Here is a 27,483-nt window from a genome sequence, read left to right on the forward strand (position 1 = left end):
TAGTGGTTGTTTATTCTTTGTAATCAATATAAATGGCAAACTATTTTGTAACAATTGAGAGTGTGTGTAATGCATTCAAGATGGTATGAGCGAGGTGAATGTAAATTGAATTTCATTGGAACTATATAGGCATATAAGATGTTATTTTTCAATTTGATTGTTATGGATTACTTGTCCATCTTGTTGTAATTGAAGAATAGATCAGTGAACCCGACAAAGGGTCATATTTGAGATTATATTATGAGTGGTGCACTATTGGCAATGTGCCTACAAATTGGGCCATAAGCTTGTTGGTGTAAGTACACCTTTTGTTCTCCATTTTTACACTCTTAACTTAATAGTGCTTTTAAAAGAATATATCATCTTGTGGGTTAGACTCCCACAAGGGTTTCCCCTAATGGGTTTCCTTGAGAACAAATCTTATGTTCAAGTGTTATGTGTTGTGGATCTAGCATCTATTGTTTGTTGTGGATCTAGCATCTATTGTTTGTTGTGGATCTAGCATCTATTGTTTATCTTTCAAATCTATATTATGCTTAAAAGGTTTTGAGCTTTAAGGTTCACCATTGATTCACCCCCCCCCCCCACCCACACACTCTCTCAATTGTGCTTGCCTTCTTTGGGCCTAATAACCTTTTCACCTATTGAACCTAAGTCCGATATTTCCAACCCCTTTTTAAATTACAAGTTCTTAGGGTTCTATTGAACAACACTTGGTTGAGATGGCTTTAGGATGATCATAGCTTGTTACAATCAATCAACAAGCTGAACAACCCAACATAGATCACTCAAATCCCTATTCTGGAGACAAATGCTCAAACTTGATTGGTTCATTGCAATGTTATAGTCGAAACTATTGAAGCACGAGTGTCGGGTGGGGGGGGGGGGGGAGCACATGGCATTCAGGAGAAACTTGGGAAAGTTGTATTCCTCACAGAGTAACTAGAAACTCCATCGGGTTGATGCTTGCCAACTAATGCCAAGACTTTGGAAATTGCCAATAGATCTACAAAACAAAATATTGAAGGCAACATGTAAAGCACAAAAATAATGTTGAAAGAGTTTACATTTGCAAAAGAAATTCATTTTCAATTCTCAAACATTTAAGGTAGAAACACATTCTCGAATAATACTATATTAACCTAAAACACAAACACAATAATATATAGCCATGTCACAATATAAATATTACTATAAAACAGTATAAGAATGTCTAGCAAATTGAAAAATATGTTCAAAACTACTTAGAAATAGACTTGCGTCCTAGGTAGCATGGTTGCTTGCATAGATCTAATTAACTTAAAAGAAAGAGGTTAAAAGAGAGAGGATAAAATATACTAATGAAATTTGATTGTTTAATAATTTGAAAAGAGATGGTATTTTTCTTAATAATTTGAAAAAATATTGTTCATTTTTTTTAGGATCCAAATTTCAGAAAATGGTATTTAATAATAATAATAATAAATTAAAACACAATCTACTGCCATAATAATAATAAATTAAAACACAATCTACTGCTTATTTTACATTCAAGCATACTTACGTCTAGCTAGACGTTGCCATTATTACGTGGGGAAGGAAGAATGATATTTGCAAATGCATACTACGGCAAATGTACACCATTCAAAACTGCCGATGATATATTAGCGTTTCAGAGGTTCGGGTGGTACGATGGGAAGCTGGAGTGGAGTTTGTGTCGGGTTGGGGCATTCACCTCGACTTTCACTTTCAAATTGGAGGTGTATAAAATTAGAATCGCGCTGCAGCTCCAAATTCAGATTTTGTGGCACAGTCCGGCAATCTGTGGGTTTAAATTCCGAATATAAAGTGTGCGGAATACGAGGAAAAAGAGTGAGAGTGCAGGGGATTGATAGCAAGTCCTGGAGTTGTGAAGAGTTGATGACATTTTTGGAGGCTGATCTTCCTCATTTATTTGACGAGCAGGGGATCGACAAAAGCATGTATGAGAAGGATGTGAAATTCCGGGACCCAATTACCAAACACGACTCTCTCGATGGCTATCTCTTCAATATTAGCCTCCTCAGACTGCTCTTTCGTCCGCTTTTTCAATTGCACTCACTGCAACAGGTGTTGTCATTGAATTACTTATACTTCTTAATGCCTCTGCTGGCGATGGACTCAATGTAACTTGCATTGTATGTGAATGTTGCACAGACAGGGCCGAATGAAATCACCACAAGGTGGACAATGGTGATGAAATTCGGGCTTCTACCTTGGAGGCCGGAGCTGACTTTCACTGGAACGTCAGTTATGTCTATCAATCCTGATACGGGGAAGTTTTGGAGCCACGTGGTATGCTAAGTGTATTCAACTTTCTTATAAATTCTTTAAAAACTATATTAATCGAATTGGTCTCAAGGGTAGTTGTCTCCTTTTTAAACAACTTCTCTCTTTAGCACTTGGATGTTATGTGCAACATTTGGGGGAACAGCTTTATGTTTAGGCTTGGGATGGAGGAGCTCTTACTACTTAAACTCTGTCATCAAGATTCCCATGTAAGAAAGTTATTTGAACATTCATTTGTTCCTCTTCTAAATCAAGAGCAGCAACAATACATAAAGGAGTCTAATCAAGGTTAGTTTATCCGAGAGATAAATCATCACCAAAATCCACTCCCTCAATTTGGGAGTAACATTTTCCTACTAATTGGGCCTTGTATTGTTTCTAAAAATCATCTGGAATCATGATGAATAAAGGAAACATAGTAATGAGACTTTCCATAGATGGTACATCCACAAGACTGAACACATCACTATTTATCACACCCAAAACTTGTTCAGCTCCAATACCTTCAGATTTAGATGATACTTTATCCCAATTTTGTATTTTGCAATGGTTTTGAGATGATAAACAAAGTACAGATAGTAAAATAATTTGCAACAAATTAACAACTTAGAAAATTGACAAAACTTAGATATATATGAAGCTGAAGTTCCAGATTTCATTTCTGATCTGAATATATAATATTTCTCCAACATAATATCATTACATATATATTTCAACATATCCACGAAATGCAGCAATGAAATGGCTTGAGCTGTTCTCAAAATATGGCACTTTGGAGATATACACCAAACTTCAAGAAACCCTCCCAGCACTGTTTGGTGAATAGATATAGCTGAGAGCACCCCCAAAGGCTTCCTGAGAAAGTTATGAAACCAGCTCCAAAGAATGGCGTCCTCTTCTTCTGACAAACACTTGCCTCCTTGAATGGTAGAACCAGCTTTAGAAGGTATGACCTGTGAAATTTCCTATTGCAGTCACTGATTATTAATCTTCTATCTTAAATGATTATTAAACTCCAAAAAAATAATTCACGGCTAATCTCAAAAAATAACACAATTGCAACTTCACCAATAAAATACGAAAAGAAATTCACAACATAAAGAACACAAAATTTTCGGACAAATTGTCCTTGGAAAAACTCCCAAGGGAAAACCAGTTCTACAGATGAGGAATTATATTAACTTAAGCAAATCAAGAGATACAAAATTCCTTGCTTCTCAATGGCAGAATTTAGATAACCTCCTAATTTCTCCCGCTGATATTCCTCCGTTGTTATCCCCAACACTATCACTACACCCTTGCTAACACTGCAAAGCTGTTTGCTAGCACTGCAAACTCCTTTGCTAACACTGCAAATGCTTCTACAAACTTCTTATTCTCCAAATGCCCCCCTGACCCTCTTTTATACCACTCTTGTTAGAAAACCAATGGCTGAGATTGATTCTAAATCGATGGTAGAGATTAAAAACAACTTAACAACCCTAACCAAGTTGGTTTCTAGTTGCTTCTAAAAGTGATCAATTAATTAACAAATATTTGTCCCTAATCTAACCAATTAGTTAGCAAAACAATTATTTTCCAACTAACTACATATGGACAAACAACTGTCCAAGCTACCAAAACTAACACTTCCTCTTAGTGAGGAAGCTGTTATGCATGACACCTAACTTATCTATGAAGAAGATGAATTTCGCCTTCCCTAATGCCTTAGTCAGAGTGTCTGCTACTTGCTCCTCTATAGGTATGTACTATAGTTGAACAACTCCCCATTGTACACAATCTCTGATGAAGTGATATTTGATGTTTATATGTTTAGACCTATCATGAAATACTGGATCCTTAGACAACTTGATGTAATTTTGATTGTCGCAGTGTATTGCAGTAGTCTCAACCTTCTGACCAAACAAGGCTACTAACAACTTTCAAAGCCATATAGCTTCACATGTCACCATGCTGGCTGCTATGTATTCTGCTTTTTTTGAACTCAAAGCCACATATTTTTGCTTCTTGCTGAACTAAGATACAACTCCCAATCCCAAACTGTAACAACACCTTGAAGTGCTCCTTTTGTCCATTGTACTTCCTGCCCAATCTGCATTAGTATAGCCTATCAATTTGATACCTTCACCTCAAACATATTTGATCCCATACTCAACTGTACCACACAAGTAACGCAACACATGCTTGACCGCTGTCCAATGCACTGTCTTTGGTTCAACCATGAACTGACTAAGTGAGTTCATTGCAAATGCAATATCTGGCTTGCTATTGACCAAGTACATAAGCAATCCAATAAAGTGGGATCTACATCCTTCTCCTTAGATGTATCTACCTTCCTCCAATTCATGATCATGGGTGTAGACATGGCTTTGCAATCCTCCATCCCGAATCTCTTCAAGATTTCAATGCAATATTTCCTTTGACCAAGGAAAATCTCTCCATCTGTTTGCCATACCTCCATGCCTAGAAAGTAGTGCATAAGTCCTAAATCCTTCATCTCAAACTCTTTTGCAAGGTCCCTCTTGCAATCCTCTATGAGCCCTGGTGCACCTGTAAGAAACAAGTCGTCCACATAAAGAACAAGAATGAGAACTTCACCCCCAACCACCAAGTAGTAGAGGTTAGCATCCGCTTCACTCTTCACAAAGCCCATTTCTCGCAAGTATGTATCAATGTGCTCATACCACACTCTGGGAGCTTGCTTGAGTCTATAGAATGCTTTTTTCAATCTGCACACGTGGGTCTCCTTGTTGTGTGCTACAAAGCCTTTTGGTTGCTCTATGTATACCTCCTCCTTTAATTCACCATTAAGGAATGCTGTCTTGACATCCATTTGATGGATTTGCCATCTCGTTTGTGCTGCAAATGAGATCACAACTTGTATAGAAGTATACCTGGCCACTGGAGCATATGTCTTCTTGTAGTCTATTCCCTCCTTCTAAGAGAACCACTTGGCCATGAACCTTGCCTTGTATTTCTCGATGCTACCATTTGCACCTTGCTTTATTTTATAGATCCAACGCGATCCAACTATTGCTCTATCTATTGGTCTAGGCACTACCTCCCACACATCATTCTACATAATTGAATTATACTCCTCAACCATAGCATCCTGCCATACTTGATGTCATGCAGCCTCCTAATAGTTGGAAGGTTCACTATCTACCAACTGACTAACTAATGCCACATAGTCATTGAACTTGACTGGTTGTCTCTGCTCTATAGTACTCCTTCTAGGAGCTCTCACAAACTCCTGAGTATCCCTTTGTGTCTCTTGAACCTCACGGTTCCTGCTGCCAACTGTAGAGGATGAAATATCAACCTCTAAGTCTTCTAGATGCATTTCTTGTTACACCTGTTGCTCCATGCTCTGTGAAAGTTCACCACCTGAGCTTACACTTGTACTAGTAATTGTACTTGTGCTTTGTTGCCCTTGACTAGGCCTTGGAACTTTTGCTGGTTGCTCGCTTTGATTATCTGTTGGCAAATCTGTCCTCCATGAACTTAACATCACATCTGACAATAATTCTTTTGGTCCCGAGGATAAAAATTCTATATGCCTTTGAGGTTTCACTATACCCCTTCTCTGTAGTCTGATCTAACTTGGTATGTGTATTTGATGCAGGAGCATTGAGCTTGGATTTTAGTGGAGTTATGCTTTTAATGGTTAGGGATGTATTGGAGACACATTGGGGAACCTTGTCCTATGCGTGCATAGAGATTGAAGTTATCATGTTGAAGTTTGAGCTGTTTTTACCTTGCTACTAGAGCTGTGTTTTCTAGTTTCTGGGTGCCTGTTGCTGGCTGTGTAACTAATTTTGCGCAATGAGTTAGAGGATGAGAATTTCAAGGATTGGAGAGAGCCTAGAGTACTATCTCTTGTTAATGGCGCAAGTCCTCATTCATTATAAGTTGGGAGATATGACAATTCTCTTGGAGTATTGATTTTTGGTAGTTTGAGCGACAGGTTTCTGTGCATGACTTTCGGGATGGATGTACAGATATCCTTAATGAATCAGCCTTTGCGCATTTCAAGGGTTGTAGAAGACCTAAAGTATTACCTTCAGTTCGAAGCACAAGTTCTGATTCAATCGAAGCTAGGAGATATTGCAATTTTGCACGGGTATCAATTTTTGGACATTTAATATGTAACTAATTTTGCACAATGAGTTAGAGGATGAAAATTTAAGGGATTGTAGAGAACCTAAAGTATTACCTTCAGTTTGAAGCACAACTTCTAGTTCAATTGGGGCTAGGAAATATTGTGATTTTTCTCGGGTATCGATTTTTGGATATTTAATTTCTATTGGAGGCTGACTTGTGGCTCTTCAAGTATTTAATGTTAGGTTTATTTAGTTTTTAGCATTCTGGGATGACTTGTGGCTTAGATTGGTATAAGTAAGGGTTATGGTGGAGTCTTTAGTCATTATTCATTCATTCATTCAGAGGAGTGAGTGAGGAGAGTAGCTGAAGAGCGAGTTTTTCTCGAGTCTATGCACAGAGCACCGAATGTGAGGCAATTTACAGCAAGATTGTAATTGATCATCCAGCTTGGAGAAGAGCATGGAAGATGGAGTAGCCGAGTGAGAATATTTTTAGTGTGTGAATAGAGCACCAAATGTGAGGCAGTTTACACTTGGATCTTGGATAAAGTTTGAGAAGAGCTAGTAGCTACGGTTTGGAAAACAAGGAGATTGCTTGGTGGGCTTGCGAGCACAAGTTGAGATCTTCCTTGGAGGTTTTTACCAGAGTGTGGATCTGGACTAGCTAGTGTTTGGGTTGGATCTTGAGGGATCTTGTAGAACTGTTATTGTAATTGCTTTGTATCTGGCCATAATCGGGAAAGCCTTACAGCTTGGCACATTCCATGTAACAGTTATTTTATGAATAAATTATTGTCATTTAGTATCATATCTTGCATTGTTATTCTGTTTCCGTTGTGTTTTTATTTGCTAGGGGCTTGGACATCTCCTTTGCGGATTCTCCTGCCTTGCATTGCGTTAGATGGTATCATAGTGAAGGTTGTTCCTGAGTGTGTAGACGGATCGCCGAAGTTGTTGTAGTTTGCACTAGGACTTGGGTTGGAGAAGTAGATCTGAGTTGATTTTGATCTGGTGGTGGATTTTTCTTTCTGGAGTCCTAGATCTCTTGGTTGTGAGGTGGCAGATCGTGGTTCCGACTTGCAATTTTAGAGGGCTTGCAGATGGATTGATGGATGCAAAGATGTAACACTAATCTTGTTGAGGCATGATTGTAGAGAGTTTGTGGATTATAGATCTGTGGTCCTAGACTTGTGATTTGGTTCTTGATTGTTCATGCGAGGTGGTAGGTTGTGATTTGACTTGCAAACAATTTGAGGTTGTTACAAGGAGCGTGGGAAGGATTTCTTGCAGAGGGTTTACGAAGATCTTGGGAGATGGCTCCAAGAGCATTGGACCCTGAGATGATTGCAAATCTTCGTGATCTGGCGGAGAGAAGGTTTTCTGAGATGACTGCTCGGTTTGAAGCTAGTTTGGCTGATCAAGCTAAGGAGGAGGTTGCTCGGTTTGAAACTATTTCGGCTAATCGAGATAAGGACAGGATGAGGAAGGCTTTTATAGATGTTTGTGGAGTTGGAGTCTACCAATCCGGAAGAGAGTTGTTTGGCCGGTTAAAAGACTTGTTCGTGAGAGAAGATGGCATCACAAGATCGAGGTGGAAGAGGTTGGTTTTGTTAATCAGATTGTGGAGTTTGATATAGAACTTGCAGAGCAGCTGGAGGTTGTTGCTAAAGAAATTCCTAACCTTGTTGATACTGGGACAGAGGTTGGTTTTTCATGATTAGTCGGTTGAGTCTGACATGGAAATTGCAGAGCACTTAGTCGTGGATGATCTGGTTGCTGTTGGTGATGAGTTATGTGTTGCAGAGCATCTTGTTGTGAGCAATGAGATTGCTGGTGTTGTGAGTTTGGCATGTGTTGATGGAGATTTACATGTTGTTGCTGATGTGGAGTTTGTTGCTGCTGATGTGAAGTTTGTTGTTGCTGGTGTGGATTCACTAGTTGTTGATGTGGATGAGGGTTTGTTGAAGAAGCATTATGTTCAGTTTGTTCTTGGGTGTGAGCATGCTGATTAGGTTGTTGATATGTATTTGATTCTGATGTTTCAATGGATGAAGCATAGATGATTGATTTTCAGATTTTTTCTATTGACTTTGATGAAGTGGAAGCCTTTGGTAAAGATGAAGTTGGTTGCAGATTTTTTTTTAGGCATCAAAGTATGGGACATACTTTCCTATTTACCTGGGGAGTCTGATGCAGGAGCATCGAGCTTGGAAATTTGGTGGAGTTATGTTTTTAATGGCTACGGATGTGTTGGAGACACATTGGGGAACCTTGTCCTATGTGCACAGCTTGGATTTTGGTGGAGTTATGTTTTTAATGGCTACGGATGTGTTGGAGACACATTGGGGAACCTTGTCCTATGTGCGCATAGAGATTGGAGTTATCATGTTAAAGTTTGAGCTATTTTTACCTTGTTGTTGGAGCTGTGTTTTCTGGTTTTTGGATGCCTGTTGTGGGCCATGTAACTAATTTTGTTCAATGAGTTAGAGGATGAAAATTTCAAGGATTAAAGAGGGCCTAGAGTACTATCTCTTATTAAAGGCGCAAGTCCTAATTCATTATAAGATGGGAGATATGACAATTCTCTTGGAGTATCTATTTCTGGTAGTCTACCCAATAGGTTTTCGTGCATGACTTTCGGGATGGATGCGCAGATATCCTTAATGAATCAACCTTGGTGCATTTCAGGGGTTGTAGAGGACCTAAAGTACTACCTTCAGTTCGAAGCACAAGTTCTAATTCAATCAGAGCTAGGAGATATCGCGATTTTTCTCGAGTATCAATTTTTGGATATTTAATATGTAACTAATTTGGTGCAATGAGTTAGAGGATGAAAATTTATAGGGTTGTAGATGACCTAAAGTACTACCTTCAGTTCGAAGCACAAGTTCTAATGCAATCGGGGCTAGGAGATCTCATGATTTTGCTCAGGTATCAATTTTTGGACATTTAATTTCTGTTGGAGGCCAACTTGTAGCTCTTCAAGTATTTAATGTTAGGTTTATTTAGTTTTTAGCATTTTGGGCCAACTTGTGGCTTAGATTGGTATAAGTAGGGGTTATGGTGGAGTCTTTAGTCATTATTCATTCATTCGGAGGAGGAGTGAGTGAGGAGAGTAGCTGATGAGCGAGTTTTTCATTAGGCTGTGGACAGAGCGCCGAATGTGAGGTAGTTTACAGCAAGATTGTGATTGATTATCCAGCTTGGAGAAGAGCATGGAAGATGGAGTAGCTGAGTGAGAAGATTTTGAAAGTGTGTGAATAGAGCGCCAAATGTGAGGCAGTTTACACTTGGATCTTGGATAAAGTTTGAGAAGAGCTAGTAGCTATGGCTTGGAAAACAAGGAGATTCTTTTGGGCTTGTGAGCACAAGTTGAGATCTTCCTTGGAGGTTTCTACTAGAGTGTGGATTTGGACTAGCTAGTGTTTGGGTTGGATCTTGAGGGAGCTTGTAGAATTGTTATTGTAATTGCTTTGTATTTGGCCGTAATCGAGAAGGCCTTACAGCCCGACACATTGCATGCAACAGTTATTTTATGAATAAATTATTTTCATTTGGTATCAAATCTTGCATTGTTATTCTGTTTCTGCTGTGTGGTTATTTGTTGGGGGCTTGGACATCTCTTTTGGGGATTCTCTTGCCTTGTACTGCATCAATATCTCCTAGAATATGATAATATGCCAAACCCCCAAATATTCTGAAGTGACCAACATCTGGCTTCTTTCCTGTGAAAGATTCCTTTAGTGTCATCTTCCTTAGTGCCTTGTGTGGAACCCTAAACTGAATGTAGACTGCTGTACTACACACCTTTGCCCCTAAATAACGGGGAATGTCCTGGTCATGTAGCATAGTCCTTGCCGCCTCCGATATAGAATGGTTCTTCCTCTCAACAACTCCATTCTATTGTGGATTGTAAGGAACAGTCCACTCTCTCTTGATTTCTTCTCTGGTATAGAATTCCTAGAAGTTATTTCCTTTGTACTTGCCTCCATTGTCTAACTGAAGAACCTTTATCTTCCTTCTTGTTGAGTTCTCCACATGAGCCTTGAACTCTTGGAACCGATTAAAAACCTCATCCTTGGTCTTCAAGAAGTATATCCAAGTCTTCCTGGAGAAATCATTGATAAAAGTAACGTAGTACTCATATCCTCTAAGAGACTTTGTTGACATTGGTCCACAAACATCTGAATGTACTAGATCAAGAACACCTTCAAATTTGGTGTCACTCTTTGGAAAAGATGCTTTCACAAACTTCCCCAACACGCATCCCTTACATACATCATCATGCTCTGTGCTCACCTCTGGAACACTTGTCACCGTCTCATGAAGCAATTTGAGTGCTCCATGATGAATATGGTCTAGCCTCCTATGCCATAGCTCTCCAAGATCTCTAGGATTACTGCTGCTCATGAGTGCCTTAGGAGTATCAAACTGCAACCTATAAAGGTGACCACTCCTAACTCCTATAGTTATGGGTAATTTCCAATCCTTATGCTTAGTCAACACATGTGTCCCTCTAAAGAGTATGTTATACCCCCTATCCTGAAGAACAAATACATAAATCAAATTCATACCTAAGCCTGGCACATGCAACACATCATGAAGTGGAAGTATCTTTCAATTCTCCCTCTAAAACTGAACAGTCCCTTTCCCAACTAGGTTGAGTTTGGACAAGTTTCCCATAGAAATATGGATATTGGTGTTCTCCTCCTTATAACTGGAGAAGTACTCTCTAACTCCTGTCATATGAAATGACGCCCCACTACCTATATACTAAACACACTGTGAGGTTGAGCTCACCATACAAGATAAGTGCAAACTTATCTTCCATTCTACTGGAGAGTTCTTCTGCACTTGCTGAAGTTGCCACCTGCTTCTTTGCCTTCTTCCTTTCTGGGCAATCATTGACATAGTGACCATACTCGTGACAACCAAAGCATTTGACCTTAGAAAGGTCCTTCTTCTTCTTCTCATTTTGTGAATTCAATCCTTTGCTAGACCCCTTCTTTGCTTTCCCTTTCCCCGCTAGGGCAACGTTTTCCTATCCCACCTCACTTTTCTGACTCTTGTTGGCACCATTGACAAGACTTAGTCTAAAATCCTAAATGAAATTAGTCCATAGTCGATCTCAACTCAGTAAGGTATCTTGTCCACTGACAACTTGAACAAAGACATCTCATTGCTTAGTAAACCCATTTAGGGCTATGGCATCATCACTGGGACTATCTCCAACAATTGCTAAATTGTCCTTGACAAGTCTAAGCCCGGTGAGGTAACTTGTGATGTCTTCTCCTTGGTTCATCTGAGTATTCTTCAACTTCTCTCTGAGAATCATCTTCTTGTTGGTGGTAGCATTTTGGTACAAATTCATAATGACTTCCCACGTCTTCTTTGCTGTATCTAGCTCTGAGATATGTGGAACAATATGATCTTTGACACCATCAAGGATAATCCTCCTTGCCTTGGAAATTTTCCTTCTTGTATGCTGCAAGCTGTGTAGCATCTGTAGGTACAGCTACAATAGTGGTAACATAATCCTTGATACCATTCTCTTCTAACAATAAAGAAAGTCGGGTCTTCCAGACACCAAAATTCAAGGCACCATCCAGTTTGTCTTGATCTCTCAAACTAGCTGAAGCCATCTCAAGGGATTAAAGCAATATAAATCTAAAGAGATCAATCTAGGTTTTAATAAACCCTTAATTTCTTTCCTAGGGAAAAACACTTCTACCCTCAACACCACTTTGATACCATGTGAAAATTCCTATTGTAGTCACTGATTATTAATCTCCTATCTTAAATGATTATTAAACTACTGGAAAACAATTCACTACTAATATCAAAAAATAACATAATTGCAACTTCACCAATAAAATACGGAAAGAAATTCACAACACAAAGAACACAATATTTTCAGACAAATTGTTGCTGGAAAAACCCCTAAGGGAAAACTAGTTCTATAGATGAGGAATTAAATTTACTTCAGCAAATCAAGAGATATTAAATTCCTTGCCTCTCATTGGTAGAACTCAAACAACCTCCCAATTTCTCTTGCTGATATTCCTCTGTTGTTATCCCCCAACACTATCATTGCGCCCTCGCTAACACTGCAAGATTGTTTGCTATCACTGCAAACTCATTTGCTAACATTGCAAATGCTTCTACAAACTTCTTATTCTCCAAATGCCCCCCCCCCCCCCCGACCCCCTTTTATACTACTCTTGTTGGAAAACCAACGACCGAGATTGATTCTCAATCGACAGTCGAGATTAAAAACAACTTAACAACCCTAACCAAGTTAGTTTTTAGTTGCTTCTAAAAGTGGTCAATTAATTAACAAATATTTGTCCCTAATCTAACCACAATTATTTGCAAATTAACTACATATGGATGAACAACTGTCCAAGCTACCAAAACTAACATGACCAGCCGAAAATAGACTTAAAGACACACAATAAGCTCCGAAAAACCTCTTAATCAGCCACTATGAATAATCTTTGAAGATAAGAAACTCTGAAAACTGAACAAGAAGAGAATATCAAAACACCATTACTCCAGATTGTGTTTTCCAACAACATAGAGAATGTTGCCAGTAATAGACTTCGTCTTGACAAACCTTGAGCTGAATCAAGTCCATCTCTAGAACCACATAGGGATTTCTCAAAGAAACACTCAAAGAGAAATATCATAACTAATAAACTCAACATGCAAATGAGCTTTCCATCCCCCTTTTTATAAGTGGTTGATGGAACTTTCTAGAAACTCCCCTTTAATATCACTTCATTAATTTATTAAGCCTTTAAACTCCAAAAAGTGATTTAATTTACATTTAAAACATTTTCACTTGAAGTTGATTTTAAGCATCTCATTATTTTAACTCTTTCCATTCTCTTTCCAACAAGCTATAAAGCTGAGGTGCCCACTAAATATATTTATTAAAAACTGCATTCTTAGTGAAAATAATTAAATATAATTCAATAATACACCCAATTAACGACAATAATTGACATGCATCAGTATTGAGATCTGACTATGTGGGAGTGATCCCGATGATAAAAGATGTTAAGCAAACTTAAATTGATGACATACTAAAAATAGCACTCCCTCCAAGCGTCTTGGAGCAAAAGCTGGAAATAATATCTGAAAGCATCATATGACTCATGTAAACTGTTTGAGCTCATTGGTAGCATCACATTACCCCTCTTAACATGTTCACACCAACCAAGAAAGTGAATAACAGCTACATTGGTAGAGAACCTAAAAATGGGGCATTATAATTTGCCCTTCACAAAGATTGCTTGTCATCAAGCAATGCTGATGCAATGCCACAATTACCAGACTAGTACAAAGTGAACCCTAGAATGGTCATAGGGTCTCAAGTCAAGTGAGGAGATGGAGCACTATCTCTTGAAAATGTTGTCTGGCAAGATACCAGCACAAGGACCTCCTGAAAACCTCTTATAAGAAGAGAAATCAAATATTGTGTAAGCTCAATCAACTCCTCAGAGAATTGCTTTTTGAAAGATCTACCCATGATTATCTGCTAGAGGAAAAGGACACATCATTGATTTGGAATATGGATCCGAATGAATGATTTTAACTTGTCACATACCCAAGTCCAAGGATTGATAGTAATAGGTAATGAAAAAATAATTTGAGTAGACAGAAAAAGATAAATTCAATCGTAAAATCTCAAAGAAAATGAGTTTATAACTAGATTGAATGATGTCTCTGGAAAAATTTCTCCTCCGAGTGGACTTTAAAGTCTTAAGCATCATTGTAGATGACCTTTGAGATTTCAACAATACAATTTTAGATTTTATTGAAGAGAGAATAAGTGCATAATAAGAGATCAGCTCTTTTGCACAAGTCATATTACCAAAATAATAAAATTGGATGACATTCATAAAGAGAGTTAAAGTTTTCATTGTATGAGAAAAACTGTTAGTATCTGCTGAAACAAGATGCTCTTAATGGAAGGATCAACTATTTTGTGCAATCACAACCCCAAATTGAGGTTTAGAAATTGGTAATTTTTTCATAAGAATCTTCCTTCAAGCCATTCCACAATTTCCACATGTGGCTGAATAACCTTATGTACTAGATACCCTGTATATGTTAATCTACAGGATCTTCAAACAACATGATATTGAAGAAATAAACCAATATAGGTGGGAGCCTCGGACAAGTGTGAAGTAGCTTTTACTTTCTTGGAATGTCACTGTGTAGGTTCACGATCATGGCATAGAGGATTGATAGAGTTTCACATTAAACATTCTTTTTGTATATTGTTCATCTAATGGTCTTTAAGGTTCTTGGGCTGCAACACTAGTGGCATTTATCGCAAGAGGAGTTCCATATAAATAATGTTTGCCTGATTGATATGCCTTCTAATCCAGTGTTGAATTTTGAACTTGCACAAAATCATATTCATGCTGAAAAAAGTCAAGGGTTAAATGTTTAGAAATTCTTAATATTTTCAGAAAACTTAAGGACACGCAGATGTAATTTTGTAATAGTTGAAAGGGGTGTCAATCTGGAAAGTTTGTTTCATATGTGTGCGCACATGATTTCTACTTTTAAAATCACTTGATGTTGAATACAAAAGATTTCTTTGTTCCTCATCTTCAGGGACATAGTAAGTTAATGATATAAGTTTATAACTATTTGATTTGTAATTGCCATAGAAGAAGGAAGTATTCTTTATTTTCTATATGGTCGTAACTTCTTTATGTTATTTTACATCCTATAGCTAGGTCATGAGTGTGTTTCCAAATGGATTTTGCTTATAAAGTCCTATATGTGTAACTATATAAATATAAATAGATCAGTATTACTAATTGGTCAAATTACAGAGATGTGGTTCTGTATATTGGGAACTATATTTTTAAATGTTTAGGTATTTAAAATTTGTTTTCCTCCAAAAATTTAAGCTCTTATTGAGGTAATGAACATGATTCAAGCAAGTGATCATTTCCTCTGAATGTTCCTGTTTCAGTGTTTCTAATGTTTAATTATTTTTATGTCAATTCTTTCTTCTTCTTGTTTGAGCAGGACTATTGGGACTCAATAAAACAAAATGACTATTTTTCCTTTGAAGGTCTTATGGATGTTGTAAAGCAGGTCAGTAATTGCTCAAAATTACCATTTTGTTGAAGTTTCAAATATCAGGCTTTTTTTCATTTTGAAGAGCTTGATCTTGATTATGCTTTTTGGTAATTTAACTGACATTTTATTGAAGTTTCAAATATTAGGCTTCTTTCATTTTGAAGAGCTTGATTATGCTTTTGGTACTTTTTTAATTTTGTCTTCTTGTTTTTAGGAAGTGATGATATTTTTTCTTTTCCTGCAGCTACGTATTTTTAAGACTCCAGATTTGGAAACTCCCAAGTATCAGATATTGAAAAGGACAGCAGACTATGAGGTATGGCACTAGAAGCATTAGTGAAAGGACTATGATAATGATGAATCTAATAGAAGAGAACAGGGAACAAACCTTCTTAATTTCCTTTGAAACCCTGAAGTCCTAAATTGTGGACAGGTTACATGAGAGGATCTCGATTCCTTCAATTTTTGATTAATTACACAGTCAAATATACTGTAACAGTATTGTCTGTGCAACATTGACACTAGAAAATTGCTGGACAAGGCTTGAAATCTAGGTGCATTTCCTTGATACTATTATGGTAACCATCTATGCTGTTGGTAAGGCAATCGTTTGGATCAAAATCCTGCTTCTGTTTGGAGTCTTTGGACCAACTATAGATTGTTCTGAGGTATTTGAATGTGTGATTAAGTAAAAATTAGTGGATGTTCAGTAAATATTAAGAACTTTAAAAATGAAAATGAAGTGCTCATAAATGATTGGTGGCCTGTATAAATCTAAATAAACTGTTCTTGTGGTAGAAAATAGAGTCTTGATGACAAGTACATGCCATGAACTAACAGAGAGGGGCCTGGTCACAGTTTTGACTTGGTTAAACAAACTAGAAAGAAGAGCCTTGTTAAAAGCAACACGTTTTATGACTAAAAAGTGGTTTCACAGGTGTATACATATGCATCTTAATAAAACAAAATCCTTACTAGTCACCAGTTTATTGAGGCAGATGTTTATAGAAGTCAATGGTTATGATTCTACATTACAATATCTAAGAACTAAAATGAGAAGTGGCAAAAGGTACATTCTGCCAACTTGTCTGGGTTCACAAGATGTGGGAATGAGTAGACACAATCACAATCAAAGATCTAGTAATGAACCTCAAGAAATATGCAGATAGGGTTTGAGATACAAAGGAAAAGCCTGGAAAAGCGCAATACAGTAGGTCAACTACTTGAATTGAACAACTGAAAGTTACAGGGGAAAATACAAAAATATGATCTCTTTAGAGACAAAAATGTTCCCAGTTAAACAGATTCATGTAGCATCTGTATTCTAGATACTTAGAGAAGCTGTCAGCTGACTTATAGAAGCCCTCATCTCTGCATTAATACCGGTATGCTGTTTACTTGTTTTCATTAAACTTTCGAGCAAAATTTTGTAATGATCCAATGTCCCTCCGATTTCAAGAATGTGGATTTCCTTTGGAGATTGCTTGAACAACGCAGGCAGCAGGAAGGTCAGATAGGCCGTATGGTGCATAGGATGGCCAGAAGACAAGTCGTACGGTTGACCGTACGATAGATAGGGAGATGGCGTACGGTGGTAGAGTTAGGAGGCTGTACGATGAGGGGCTTGTTGGCCATACGGTGGACTGTAGGGGAAGACCGTACGACTAGCCATACAGTACACAACTCAGTCTGATAGCAAGGTCCGTACGGTGATAGGGAAGAGACAGTATGGTGTATGGAAATTTTTATACGGTAGTAGTGAAGGGATGTTTGCATAGTGTGGAAGAGGGCCAAGATGCCGTACAGTGGATTGAGGGGGGATGGAAGAGAGGTACAGATATGTGGATGGTGAATGGAGGCCGTACGGCCAAGGAGGAGGTAGTATGGAGATAACAGGAAATTGTATGGATAGGTATTAGGACACAACTGTGAATGCTATCATGTTCATAAATCTGAACACAATAATAAAGATTTGAACACACAAATCCTTCAGTATATGTTTGCCAAGAGATGGTGCTCTGATTTGCCAGATCCGAGCAAGGTAATACATGCAACAACGAAATAGGGTAAGGGTTAAATCCCACCGAAACTGCACGAGCCAAATAGGGAAGGTCTTTCACTTCTGAAATGGCGAATTACAGAGAACTCCAACAAGAATTCGCAATACAGAGAAAATAATCCAAAGCATGCCTACAGACTACCTACAAGCCGTGCTTAAATACCCGTCGGGAAACTTTCCAAGGGTGTACAAAGATAGCTGACGGCGACACAAACTACGCAAACAAAAATAAAAATGGGTCCGAGATACATTAAATCAATCGGCCCGTTACAAAAGTTTGATTTATTATTTATTTTATAACAGGAACATTACAGTCCTTCAGTCCCAAATTTTGCTTGTCCTCAAGCAAATGCAATGCTAGGTGTTGAAGAATGTGCTCGCGCTCCCACGTCGCGTCGTCCAGTGACACTTCCTGCTCTCATAAGCGATGGGGTGTCTATCTTGCATCAGCATCGCTCCAATGCCTTCCCTGGACGCGTCGCACTCTAATATGAATGGTCAAGTGAAATCAGATAGTGCAAGTATGGGACAAGTGCTCATGGCCTCCTTCAGCTTGTCAAAGGTGAGTTGTACCTTTTCATTCCACTGGAAAGACCCCGTCTTTGTTAGATCCGTTAAGGGTGCACTGAGCTGAGAGAATTCTTTAACGAACCTCCTATAGTAACTGCATAGTCCAAAAAATCCTCGCAAATCTGTGAGTGATTTTGGGAGAGGCTAGTCAAGGATAGCCTTAATCTTCTCCTGATACACTTGAACTCCATATTTACTGACAACATGCCCCAAGTACAATATTTCTGTCATACCAAATTCACATTTGGACGGCTTGGTGAACAAGGATTGTTCTTCCATGATACTTAGAACTTCATTCAGGTGCTCCTCCCATGTCCTGCTATAAATAAGATCGTCAAAGAATACCAATAAATACTTATGCAATTGTTTGTTGAAGATGCGGTTCATGCATGATTGAAATATAGTAGGTGCATTGGTCAATCTGAACGGCATGACCAGAAACTCATAATGTTCGTAGTGACAACAGCAAGCCGTCTTCTCCACATCTTCTTCCCTCATGCAGATCTGATGGTATCCAAAATGGAGATCTATTTTTGAAAAATAGACCGTGCAATGCAATTCATCCAGTAGCTCATCTATCCTTGGAATGGGATATCTATTCTTTATTGTTTTTTTGTTCAACGCGCAATAGTCCACACACATGTGCATCATCCCGTTCTTCTTTTTGACCAATACCACAGATGATGCGAATGGGCTAGAATTGGGACAGATCCATCCTTTCTCTAGCAATTCCTGAATCGTCCTTTCAATCTCATCTTTGAATTTCTTGGGGTGGCGGTACGATGTGGTTATGACTGGCTTTGCTCCTGATTCCAACTCGATAGTGTGTTCAAATCCTCGATGAAGTGGTATGTCAGGAGGAATATCCATGAAAAATTTATCATGTCTACTTAAAATATCTTGAAGTTCATCATCCTGTGGAGGTCTTCAACGCGCCTTTATAGGTTCCGCCAAGATAAAGCAATGCGTAGCCCATGCAACGTCATCATGCCGAAAAATTGCCTCCATCCAATGCGCAAAAACTTCCTTTAGACCTTCATTTGCCATTCCTTGGAGGACAACCTTCTTTCCGTCAACAACAAAAGTAAAGTCCATCAGTTTGAAACTCCGAGTGTATTCATCAAGGGTCTCCATTCACTGTATGCCAAGAATAACTTCCATGTTAGCCAGGTCCACTATGAAGAAGTCCTCAGTCATCGTGTGATTCGCCATTGTGATACTCAGTTGAGGAACAAGGTGCGTGCAGGCCAGGAAAGTCCCTCCGGCAACCTTGACCTGGAAGCTTGCGTGCGCCTCCGTAGGTAGTCTTCTTCGTTTTACCAAGGATGAGTTTATGAAATTTAGAGTAGCTCCACTATCCAACATCACCATAACCCTTTGTCCTTGAAGGGTATCCCATACATGAAAAATTGTGCACCTCGGGCTATTGGCCAAGGCAATGGTTCCTCCGTGTTGTTCCAAAGCAACAATTCTCTCTACACGGTTTAAACTGATGTTGGTGTCATTGTGGGGTTGGTTATCTTCGGCCGACATTTCTTCCTATTTGTCCTCATCATCGGACACGACCTCAATGTAATGGATCTTCCCTTTTCTGAGGCATCGATGGTCAAGCTCCTAAGGTCCCTTGCAATTGAAACACAATTTCTTCCTTCGGAGTTCCTATTTGGTAGCTTCATCCAACATTGGCTTCTTGGGCAGAGTTTGTCCCTTGGAAACGTTGACGGTTTAGGATGTAACTTCGAGAGGATGATGCTAATAACGATGCCATACTCCGTGCTTTATTGATTGCTTCCGACAGGGTGGTAGGATTGAACCCCTTTACCTAACCTTTCAGAGGTTCTGTCAGTCTGTCCATGAAGAGCATTACCCATCTTCTTTCGGAAATGTCCGTGACCAAAATAGAGAGTTTCTGAAATTCTGCAATGAACTGATTGACCGATCCATTTTGTCTCAGTAGTGCCAAATCTTTGAAATTGAGCTCCGGATCTTTACCATCAAATCATTCTATCAATCTCTCTGTGAATTTTGCATAAGTGTTTATTTGATCATGCTCTAATGTGATGGTGCCGTGGTGCCACCATTCATGCGCAACTCCCTCCAAGTGCAACGTGGCAAATTTGATTGCTTCTTCTTCTGGCATAGGATTCAACTGGAAGTAGGTATCGGCTTTCATTACCCATGCTTGTGTAGATATGGAACCAGATCTATCAAATGGAGATAGATTTACCTTACTCAACTTTCTTCTAAGATCATCGTTAAAGTATCCTCTGTTTTCGCCTCCCGAATATCTCATTCTTAGATCCGCGTAATCTTTGTAGGATATATCTTCTTCAAGGTTTGCATTCTTCTAGTCTTCTCTCATTTGTTCTTGCATCTCTTCGAAGGTTGGTTGTCTCCCTCCGTGTTGTGCCTCCGTCTGCGGTAGAAAAGTCAGCATGGACGGTCAAGAGCGTGCTGGCTGCGCGCTGTGACCATTTTGTTCTCCTGATATTTTGTTGTCTGCCAACTTCTTGAGAGTTTCTTCCATGAGTTGCTACGTATCAGTGATCTGTGCCTGATTCCTTGCAAGTTCCCTTAGTACTGGCACAAGTTTGGTAGCGGTTGGTTCCGGTTCGACAAACATTCGATCAACGGAATGTGTCCTCTTCTGGCTATAAAATTTCATTCACTGTCCATAGGCAGGCAGGATTGAAGTGCTCTGATACCACTGTAATGATCCAATGTCCCTCCGATTTCAAGAACATGGATTTCCTTTGGAGATTGCTTGAACAATGCAGGCGGCAGGAAGGTCAGATAGACCGTACAGTGTATAGGATGGCCAAAAGATGGGTCGTATGGTCGATTGTACGTTAGACAGGGAGATGGCGTATGGTGGCAAAGTTAGGAGGCCGTATGGTGAGGGGCTTGTTGGCCATATGGTGGACTGCAGGGGAAGACTGTACGACTAGCCGTACAGTACATAGCTTAGTCTAATAGCAAGGTCCATATGGTGATAAGGAAGAGACAGCATGGTGTATGGAAATTTCTGTACGGTGGCAGTGAAGGGATGTTTGCACACTACAGAAGAGGGCCAATATGCTGTACAGTGGATTGAGGGGGGATGGAAGGGAGGTACAAAGATGTGGATGGTGAGTGGAGGCCGTATGGCCAAGGAGGAGGCAGTATGGAGATGATAGGAAATTGTATGGATAGGTATTAGGACACAACTGTGAATGCTATCTTGTTCATATAAACACAATAGATTTAGATGAAATCCGAACACAATAATAAAGATTTGAACACACAAATCCTTCAATATATGTTTGCCAAGAGATGGTGCTCCGATTTGCCAGATCCGAGCAAGGTAATACATGCAACAATGGAATAGGGTGAGGGTTGAATCCCACCGAAACCGCATGAGCCAAATAGGGGTGGTCTTTCACTTCCGAAATGGCAAATTACAGAGAACTCCAGTAGGAATTCACAATGCAGAGAAAATAATCCAAAGCATGCCTATAGACTACCTATAAGTCGTGCTTAAATACCTGTCGGGAAACTTTTCGAGGGTGTACAAAGATAACCGACGGTGACACAAACTACGGAAACAAAAATAAAAATGGGTCCGAGATACATTAAATCAATCAGCTCGTTACAAAAGTTTGATTTATTATTTATTTTATAATGCGAACATTACAAATTTACACATTTGTTACTGGCTCTTAAAAACATCCCATTGTTACTATGAGATCTGGGGAAGTTGTTGGGGTGAACTCAATCATAAATGAAATAGTCAATGCATTTCACTCATCAGTATTAAGATTAAAAACTTCACTCATTGGGTGCATGCTTCTGCTGTTTCATCACTCAAAACCTCCTTCTGTCAATCTCATGAGTGTTTGACATTCAAATAGGTTATTTAATGTGGCTGCGGAGAATAATGTCTTTTGAATACTCTCCTGTTTCAAAAAACTATTAGCTTTATCCTAGGATGGGAGTATCACATAGTTGACATACTTTTTGGCTTTGGTGATGGGGAATTTAGTTTTTTTTGCAACTTCCCCTCCTAATTTGCAGACAGGTTTTAGCTCCCAAATGTTCCATTTTGTGATGTCTTGCAACATCCAAATTAAAATGCTACCCCATACAAAATAGCACCTAAGTTAATAAACAAACTCTTACAAGAATAATATAAAGTTTGTAGATGGGGATCAGCTCATAATCCAATGTGATTTCTACTAGATGGGAATTTAATCCGTCTTCCCATGTCCCATCTGGATGAGGCATCCATAAACACAGTTATGAATCCCAAAAGAACATGATAGTTATTAGAGTTTTGAATTCAATATGTTGTTGCTTTGAATTTGATGTTTGCAAGCCATTTACATAACAAGCTTTTTAAGGCACGCCAAACTTCTCTTTATTTGATTGTGTCTAGGTGCGAAAATATGAACCCTTCATTGTGATAGAGACCAAAGGTGATAAGCTGACAGGTTCATCAGGTTTCAATGATGTTACCGGGTATGTACTATAGCCAATATTTACTACCACTCCAAATATAACTTAACATTGCTGGAGTTGTGCAAAATAGTCATGGAACATGTCTTGTATTTTCTAGGTATATATTTGGGAAAAATGCCAAGAATGAAAAAATTCCCATGACAACACCTGTTTTCACCCAGACAACAGAGGAATCTTCACAAGTACAGATTCAAATAGTTATTCCACTGGAAAGGAAAATAACAGAGTAAGTTTTTCTTTATCTGATGTGTTTCCTTCATATTGAAACAACACATTGGAGTACCAAATGCTACCAACATAAGCTAAATAAAGTTCAATATTATTCGATATTTCTGCACTTAAGATGCTTCTAAATACGAGAAATCAATAATATAAGTCTTTTGTTGAAGCTTCTGGAAACAAAACACATGTTTATGATTTTTTTTGGTTGATTCAGCAAGAGAAAAACCAAGAGAACTTAACTGTTCATCAAAATTTGCTTTCCCGTATTTTCATATTTCTGATATTCAATATCTTAGGTGGTTCTTTTTAAGATTTTGAAAAGGGTTTGAAGATATCAAGTTGGCACATGTGTAGTCCATTCTGTTTGTAAGATAGTATATAATGGTACAATAGGCTAATGTGCTGAACAGATCAATAATATATGATCTAAATTTTAATCACCAAACCAACAATGAGAGCCTTGCAATGATGAACTGAGCCTATATCAACAAAAGCATCTTAACTATACCTCAATCTAGTGCATTTTGGTGCTCATATCCACTATTTGTCAATATAAATTCTTTATGGTATATCTTCACATTCCGCAATCATGTAATTGTGCTTCATTACTCTTGTAGAGCAACTGTGTCAATTGGAATCATATCTTTACTCGTCTCTCACAGTATGGACATGTTAAGTGAGCAAGTGTGAACTTACTTTACAAAACTAGGAGGAATACATTTTCATCTTTATTGCTCTAGAAGGGTATCCTCTTTATAATATAGGTGTAATTATGTGTAGAAATCTGTATGGAAAGAACTCTCTCTAGGATTTGATCCCTTTGAAAACCAAGTTTTGGGAATCGATATCTGAAATGTATTTTTCTTGCTTGAAAACTTTTGAGAAGCTTCCCAATTTAGGTAGCATATTAGTCACCTCAAACCTCTTCCTCTCACAGCTGGTGGAGAGTGTCATTTATTTTTCCACATTTAATCATTGTGATGTCCATTTTCTGGCCCATCCATCATCCCTGGAAACTTGAACTTATTGGAAAGTGCTAGTGTTATTGGAAACTTGGAAAGGTATTCTGATAATGGCACAGAGTTCCTATAGCCTAGATGAACACTGGCACTTTTTGTGTGCAGATCCAACATTTTAAGAGCACTCCATACTTCTTGTAGAGGCTCATCAACTTGGGAGAGCAACAACTTTTACATAGATTGATATCATATGCAACTAAGGTATTGGTGGTGTGGTCAGAATTCTTTGTTTGTTGAGCAAAAATTAATTAAATTCTGAAATGGTTAAATTTCTTAATCGTCATAAAGTTTTTTGTTAATTTTTTCTCTGGCAAATTGCTACCATGGGGTTAGCACCCTTTCTATTAATAAAAAGTATTAGTACATGAAATGTGTAAGAGGCACCAAAGATGCTGGAAGACCAAGAAAGCCACAATACCCAACCAGACAAAGGAGGGGTAGGCCAGCAGACAAAAAAGAGGAACTGTGTCCCCACAAAGCGAAGGGACAAACATCACAAGGGACAAAAACACTCAAATAGGTTAGAGAAACCCAAGAAAGAATGCCAAGAGAGCCAAGCACCAAAAAGAAAGAGATAAGTGGCACGCACAAAGATCCAAGCAAGAGAAGCCCATCGTAAAGAATGTGAACCAGGATAGACCAAGAAGAAGGAAACACCATGCCCATCTAAATACCCATACTTGGATACATGAGATAACTATGAACCAAGAGATTCATCAGAAGCAACATGCCAACACATGACCCACTATTAGACAAAAGGGACTAGTAAAGCTCTCCTCCCAACCCACAAACACAGCTAGGTACAACCACTGCTAAAGGGCACAATCACACCCTTAGACCTTGTGAGGTATGACTTGATCGATGGAAGCTCCACCTTTGGTGCAAATTCTTCACGCTTCTGCCTATTTGATTTACTCCCAGTTTTCTTCTTGGTAGATTCTAAATTGATCACCCTGGCAGCTGATTGTGAAATTGATCTGGGCTCGATAATATCAAGCTCATCCATGAACGTATCCTTGGGAGAATCATCATCAAAGAACTCTTCTTTGTGTGAAAGCTTGCACAAGGACAAGGACAAAGACAATGACGGGACCAAACCAAGATTGGTAGGCGGGGTATACACCATCCATCCCCACATTGGCAGACATATGGCTATCCACATCCATGGGATTAGGGAGCTTCTCTATGATGCATTGAGTGTCCACCAAGGGGGCCATTTGTGTGCTCAAATCAGAGACGCAATTTGGATGGAGAGGGGCGCAATTTGTAAGAGGGGGAAGAGGAAAAATTGTAGCAGACCGAAGATCAATCTCTACGTCGCTCAAGCCAGAAGCAACATTGATCGAAGGAGGGGGAGTGCAGATGAGTCAACCCTCCTAGATTTCTTGGGTGTCCACCATTGCATAGGAGGCACAAGGCATTGAGCCTCATGATGATTATGACTGCTGCAGCAAAGGCAGAAAGTGCCATTATTCCCCATCTCTACCTTTTGAAGCCAAACTTCAGAGGATGATGGAAGGCGAATAGATGATGGAATTCAATGGATAGCTAAAATATGCAATCTGGCCGTGCATGTAGCACCTTTAAGGCCCATGTCGATATCGATCACCCTTCCAAGGGCGTTGCCAATTCGATCAAGAACATCCATTGACCAAAATTCAAAGGGGAGGTACAAATCAACCCAAATGTATCATAGGGCATGATAGTGACCGAGTTGAAAAAAGGGATCCGTTCTTGAATGAAGAAAGCTTGAGCATCAAAGGACCAAAGCCAAGTCTTGAGAATGTTATCGTGGGCAAGCTATGAGGGAAAAATAATCACGAAGAATTGCTTGGGAAGAAAAAAAACAGAGGTATTGCAACCCAAATGCTCCTCAATCCAACTTTGAATCCGGACGTGGGCCTAATGTTTTCCAAGAACCCTGGCAATGATTGTCGTAGATTTCGATGATGCCACTCTTTCGTCAACTAGATTGACCACCTCCACAAGTAGCAATGTCGAATCTTCCCTTTTGCACTCAACGAACTTTGATAGAGCCTTCCTCCCCTCTTTCAAAAAGTGAAAAAATTGAAAGACTACTTATATTTAATTATTTGATAAAAAGGGTTCTTATAAAGGGAGTGTAAGAACTCATGCTGCAACCACCAATTTGCTATGCAAATGATTTGTATAACTGATTTTTGAAATAGATATGCAATTCCCTGGATTTTTATAAAGTGTTGTGAGGCAAGCTAGCAAGTTTGCATAAAAATAGTAAGACATGAATTGAAAGTTTTATTTGTGAGTCTAGATAATTTACAATTAGCTGATGCTAGATATTAGCTCTAAGTCTGATTGCAAATGAAAGAACCTGATTTCTCCAACACAGCAGAGTGTTTATAACAGCAACGAACATTCAAACCCTCACACAATTCATTGAAAATCCAAATGCAATGGTTGAATGAGTAGGGAAGCCCAAGCAGTCATCTATTTTCTCCTTAAAGCCCTCCAAAGCTTGATGAGTAATGCGTGAATGAAAATGTCCCACAGCTGGAGAAATGAAGTGCATCTTCTAGCAATGGAATTAAATGCAACCTCTTGAGCTACACCAATTACTGTCAGACACCTATAAACTATATATGCTGATAAATTCCACAAATCTGATACAAACCATCACCAAAATCAACACATTGAAGCTCTGTTATGGCCTTTGGTCCAAACCATCTCTCCACTTGCATGATTCATTGGGTCTCTCACCAATTCAAAGTGCTGAAACTTAAGAGTTTACAATTCCTCAAGCTGATAAACTGAAACCCTTGTTTCAATTCCTTTTCCACACCAACAAATGTAAACAGACCAGTCGTGAATGAATCCATTTTCTCTTGCCTTGTCTTTTAGTGATTCTCCAAGAGATATCTTCACAAGTACTCTTTTCATAACTTAAAGTCTTAAACATTACTTAGATTTTGATAACATTGCTTTTGCTACAATTCAATTATAACCCCTCCTTTTGGTGTACAATATAAAGTGTTCTTTATTAAACACTTATATCTCTCTTTTAAATAAAGTGCACTTAAGTTATACTTATAAATGATATGCACTTGAAAATCAATTATTATTAATGTATAACTTTAGTAATAATTATAACACTATAACTCCATTAATCATTATTTCTCAATTCTGACTAAACCTGGGAGTTTACCATTGTACCCATTGTGCATCCGACTACCTTACTATAAATAGTAAGAGTCCTCTTCTAACATCCACTAACTATAAATAGTTAGTCCCAAACTGCAAGCTTTGTCATTGTCAACACAACTCCATACTGCTAATAAATTGTCCAAGTGCATTGTTAAAAATAGAAACTCTAACTTACCCAAAATAAACACTTACTATTTAGCAAGTGTGTTGATTTAACTCAATCAAAGAGCAATCCTGAAGATCCATGACCTCTAGAGTGGGAATTGGTCTCCAACTTTGCTAACTAGATCCTCTGAACAACTCCATTGGTCTATGAGAGTTAGGAAATAGGCTAATCCTCTTAAAAATGGCACTCACAAAAAAGGAACATTACAGAGTATTTGTTCATCCATGGGCCTAGGATAGAAACTTGTCCAGC

General features: G+C 38.6%; 1 protein-coding gene across 2 annotated transcripts in view; it reads left to right on the forward strand.

Moving 5' to 3' along the window:
• Positions 1-1,572: 1,572 nt before the first annotated feature.
• Positions 1,573-27,483, forward strand: part of HBP5 (SOUL heme-binding family protein) — a 102,003-nt gene continuing 76,092 nt past the window's right edge. Inside the window, exons 1-6 of one of the 2 annotated variants that reach the window (XR_016364491.1) lie at positions 1,573-2,088; positions 2,176-2,313; positions 15,465-15,533; positions 15,763-15,834; positions 22,562-22,644; positions 22,742-22,870. Coding sequence is in view for 1 of the 2 variants with exons in the window: in XM_089829486.1 (XP_089685612.1) it covers positions 1,672-2,088; positions 2,176-2,313; positions 15,465-15,533; positions 15,763-15,834; positions 22,562-22,644; positions 22,742-22,870 (908 nt within the window). In the remaining variant the exon portion in view is untranslated. The remainder of the gene's footprint in view (positions 2,089-2,175; positions 2,314-15,464; positions 15,534-15,762; positions 15,835-22,561; positions 22,645-22,741; positions 22,871-27,483) is intronic. The other variant, XM_089829486.1, reaches the window with a different exon arrangement.

This window comes from Cupressus sempervirens, chromosome 1 (assembly GCF_028749045.1).
Source record: "Cupressus sempervirens isolate cs-2001-9-10 chromosome 1, ASM2874904v1, whole genome shotgun sequence".
In the NCBI taxonomy this organism is placed as follows: domain Eukaryota; kingdom Viridiplantae; phylum Streptophyta; class Pinopsida; order Cupressales; family Cupressaceae; genus Cupressus; species Cupressus sempervirens.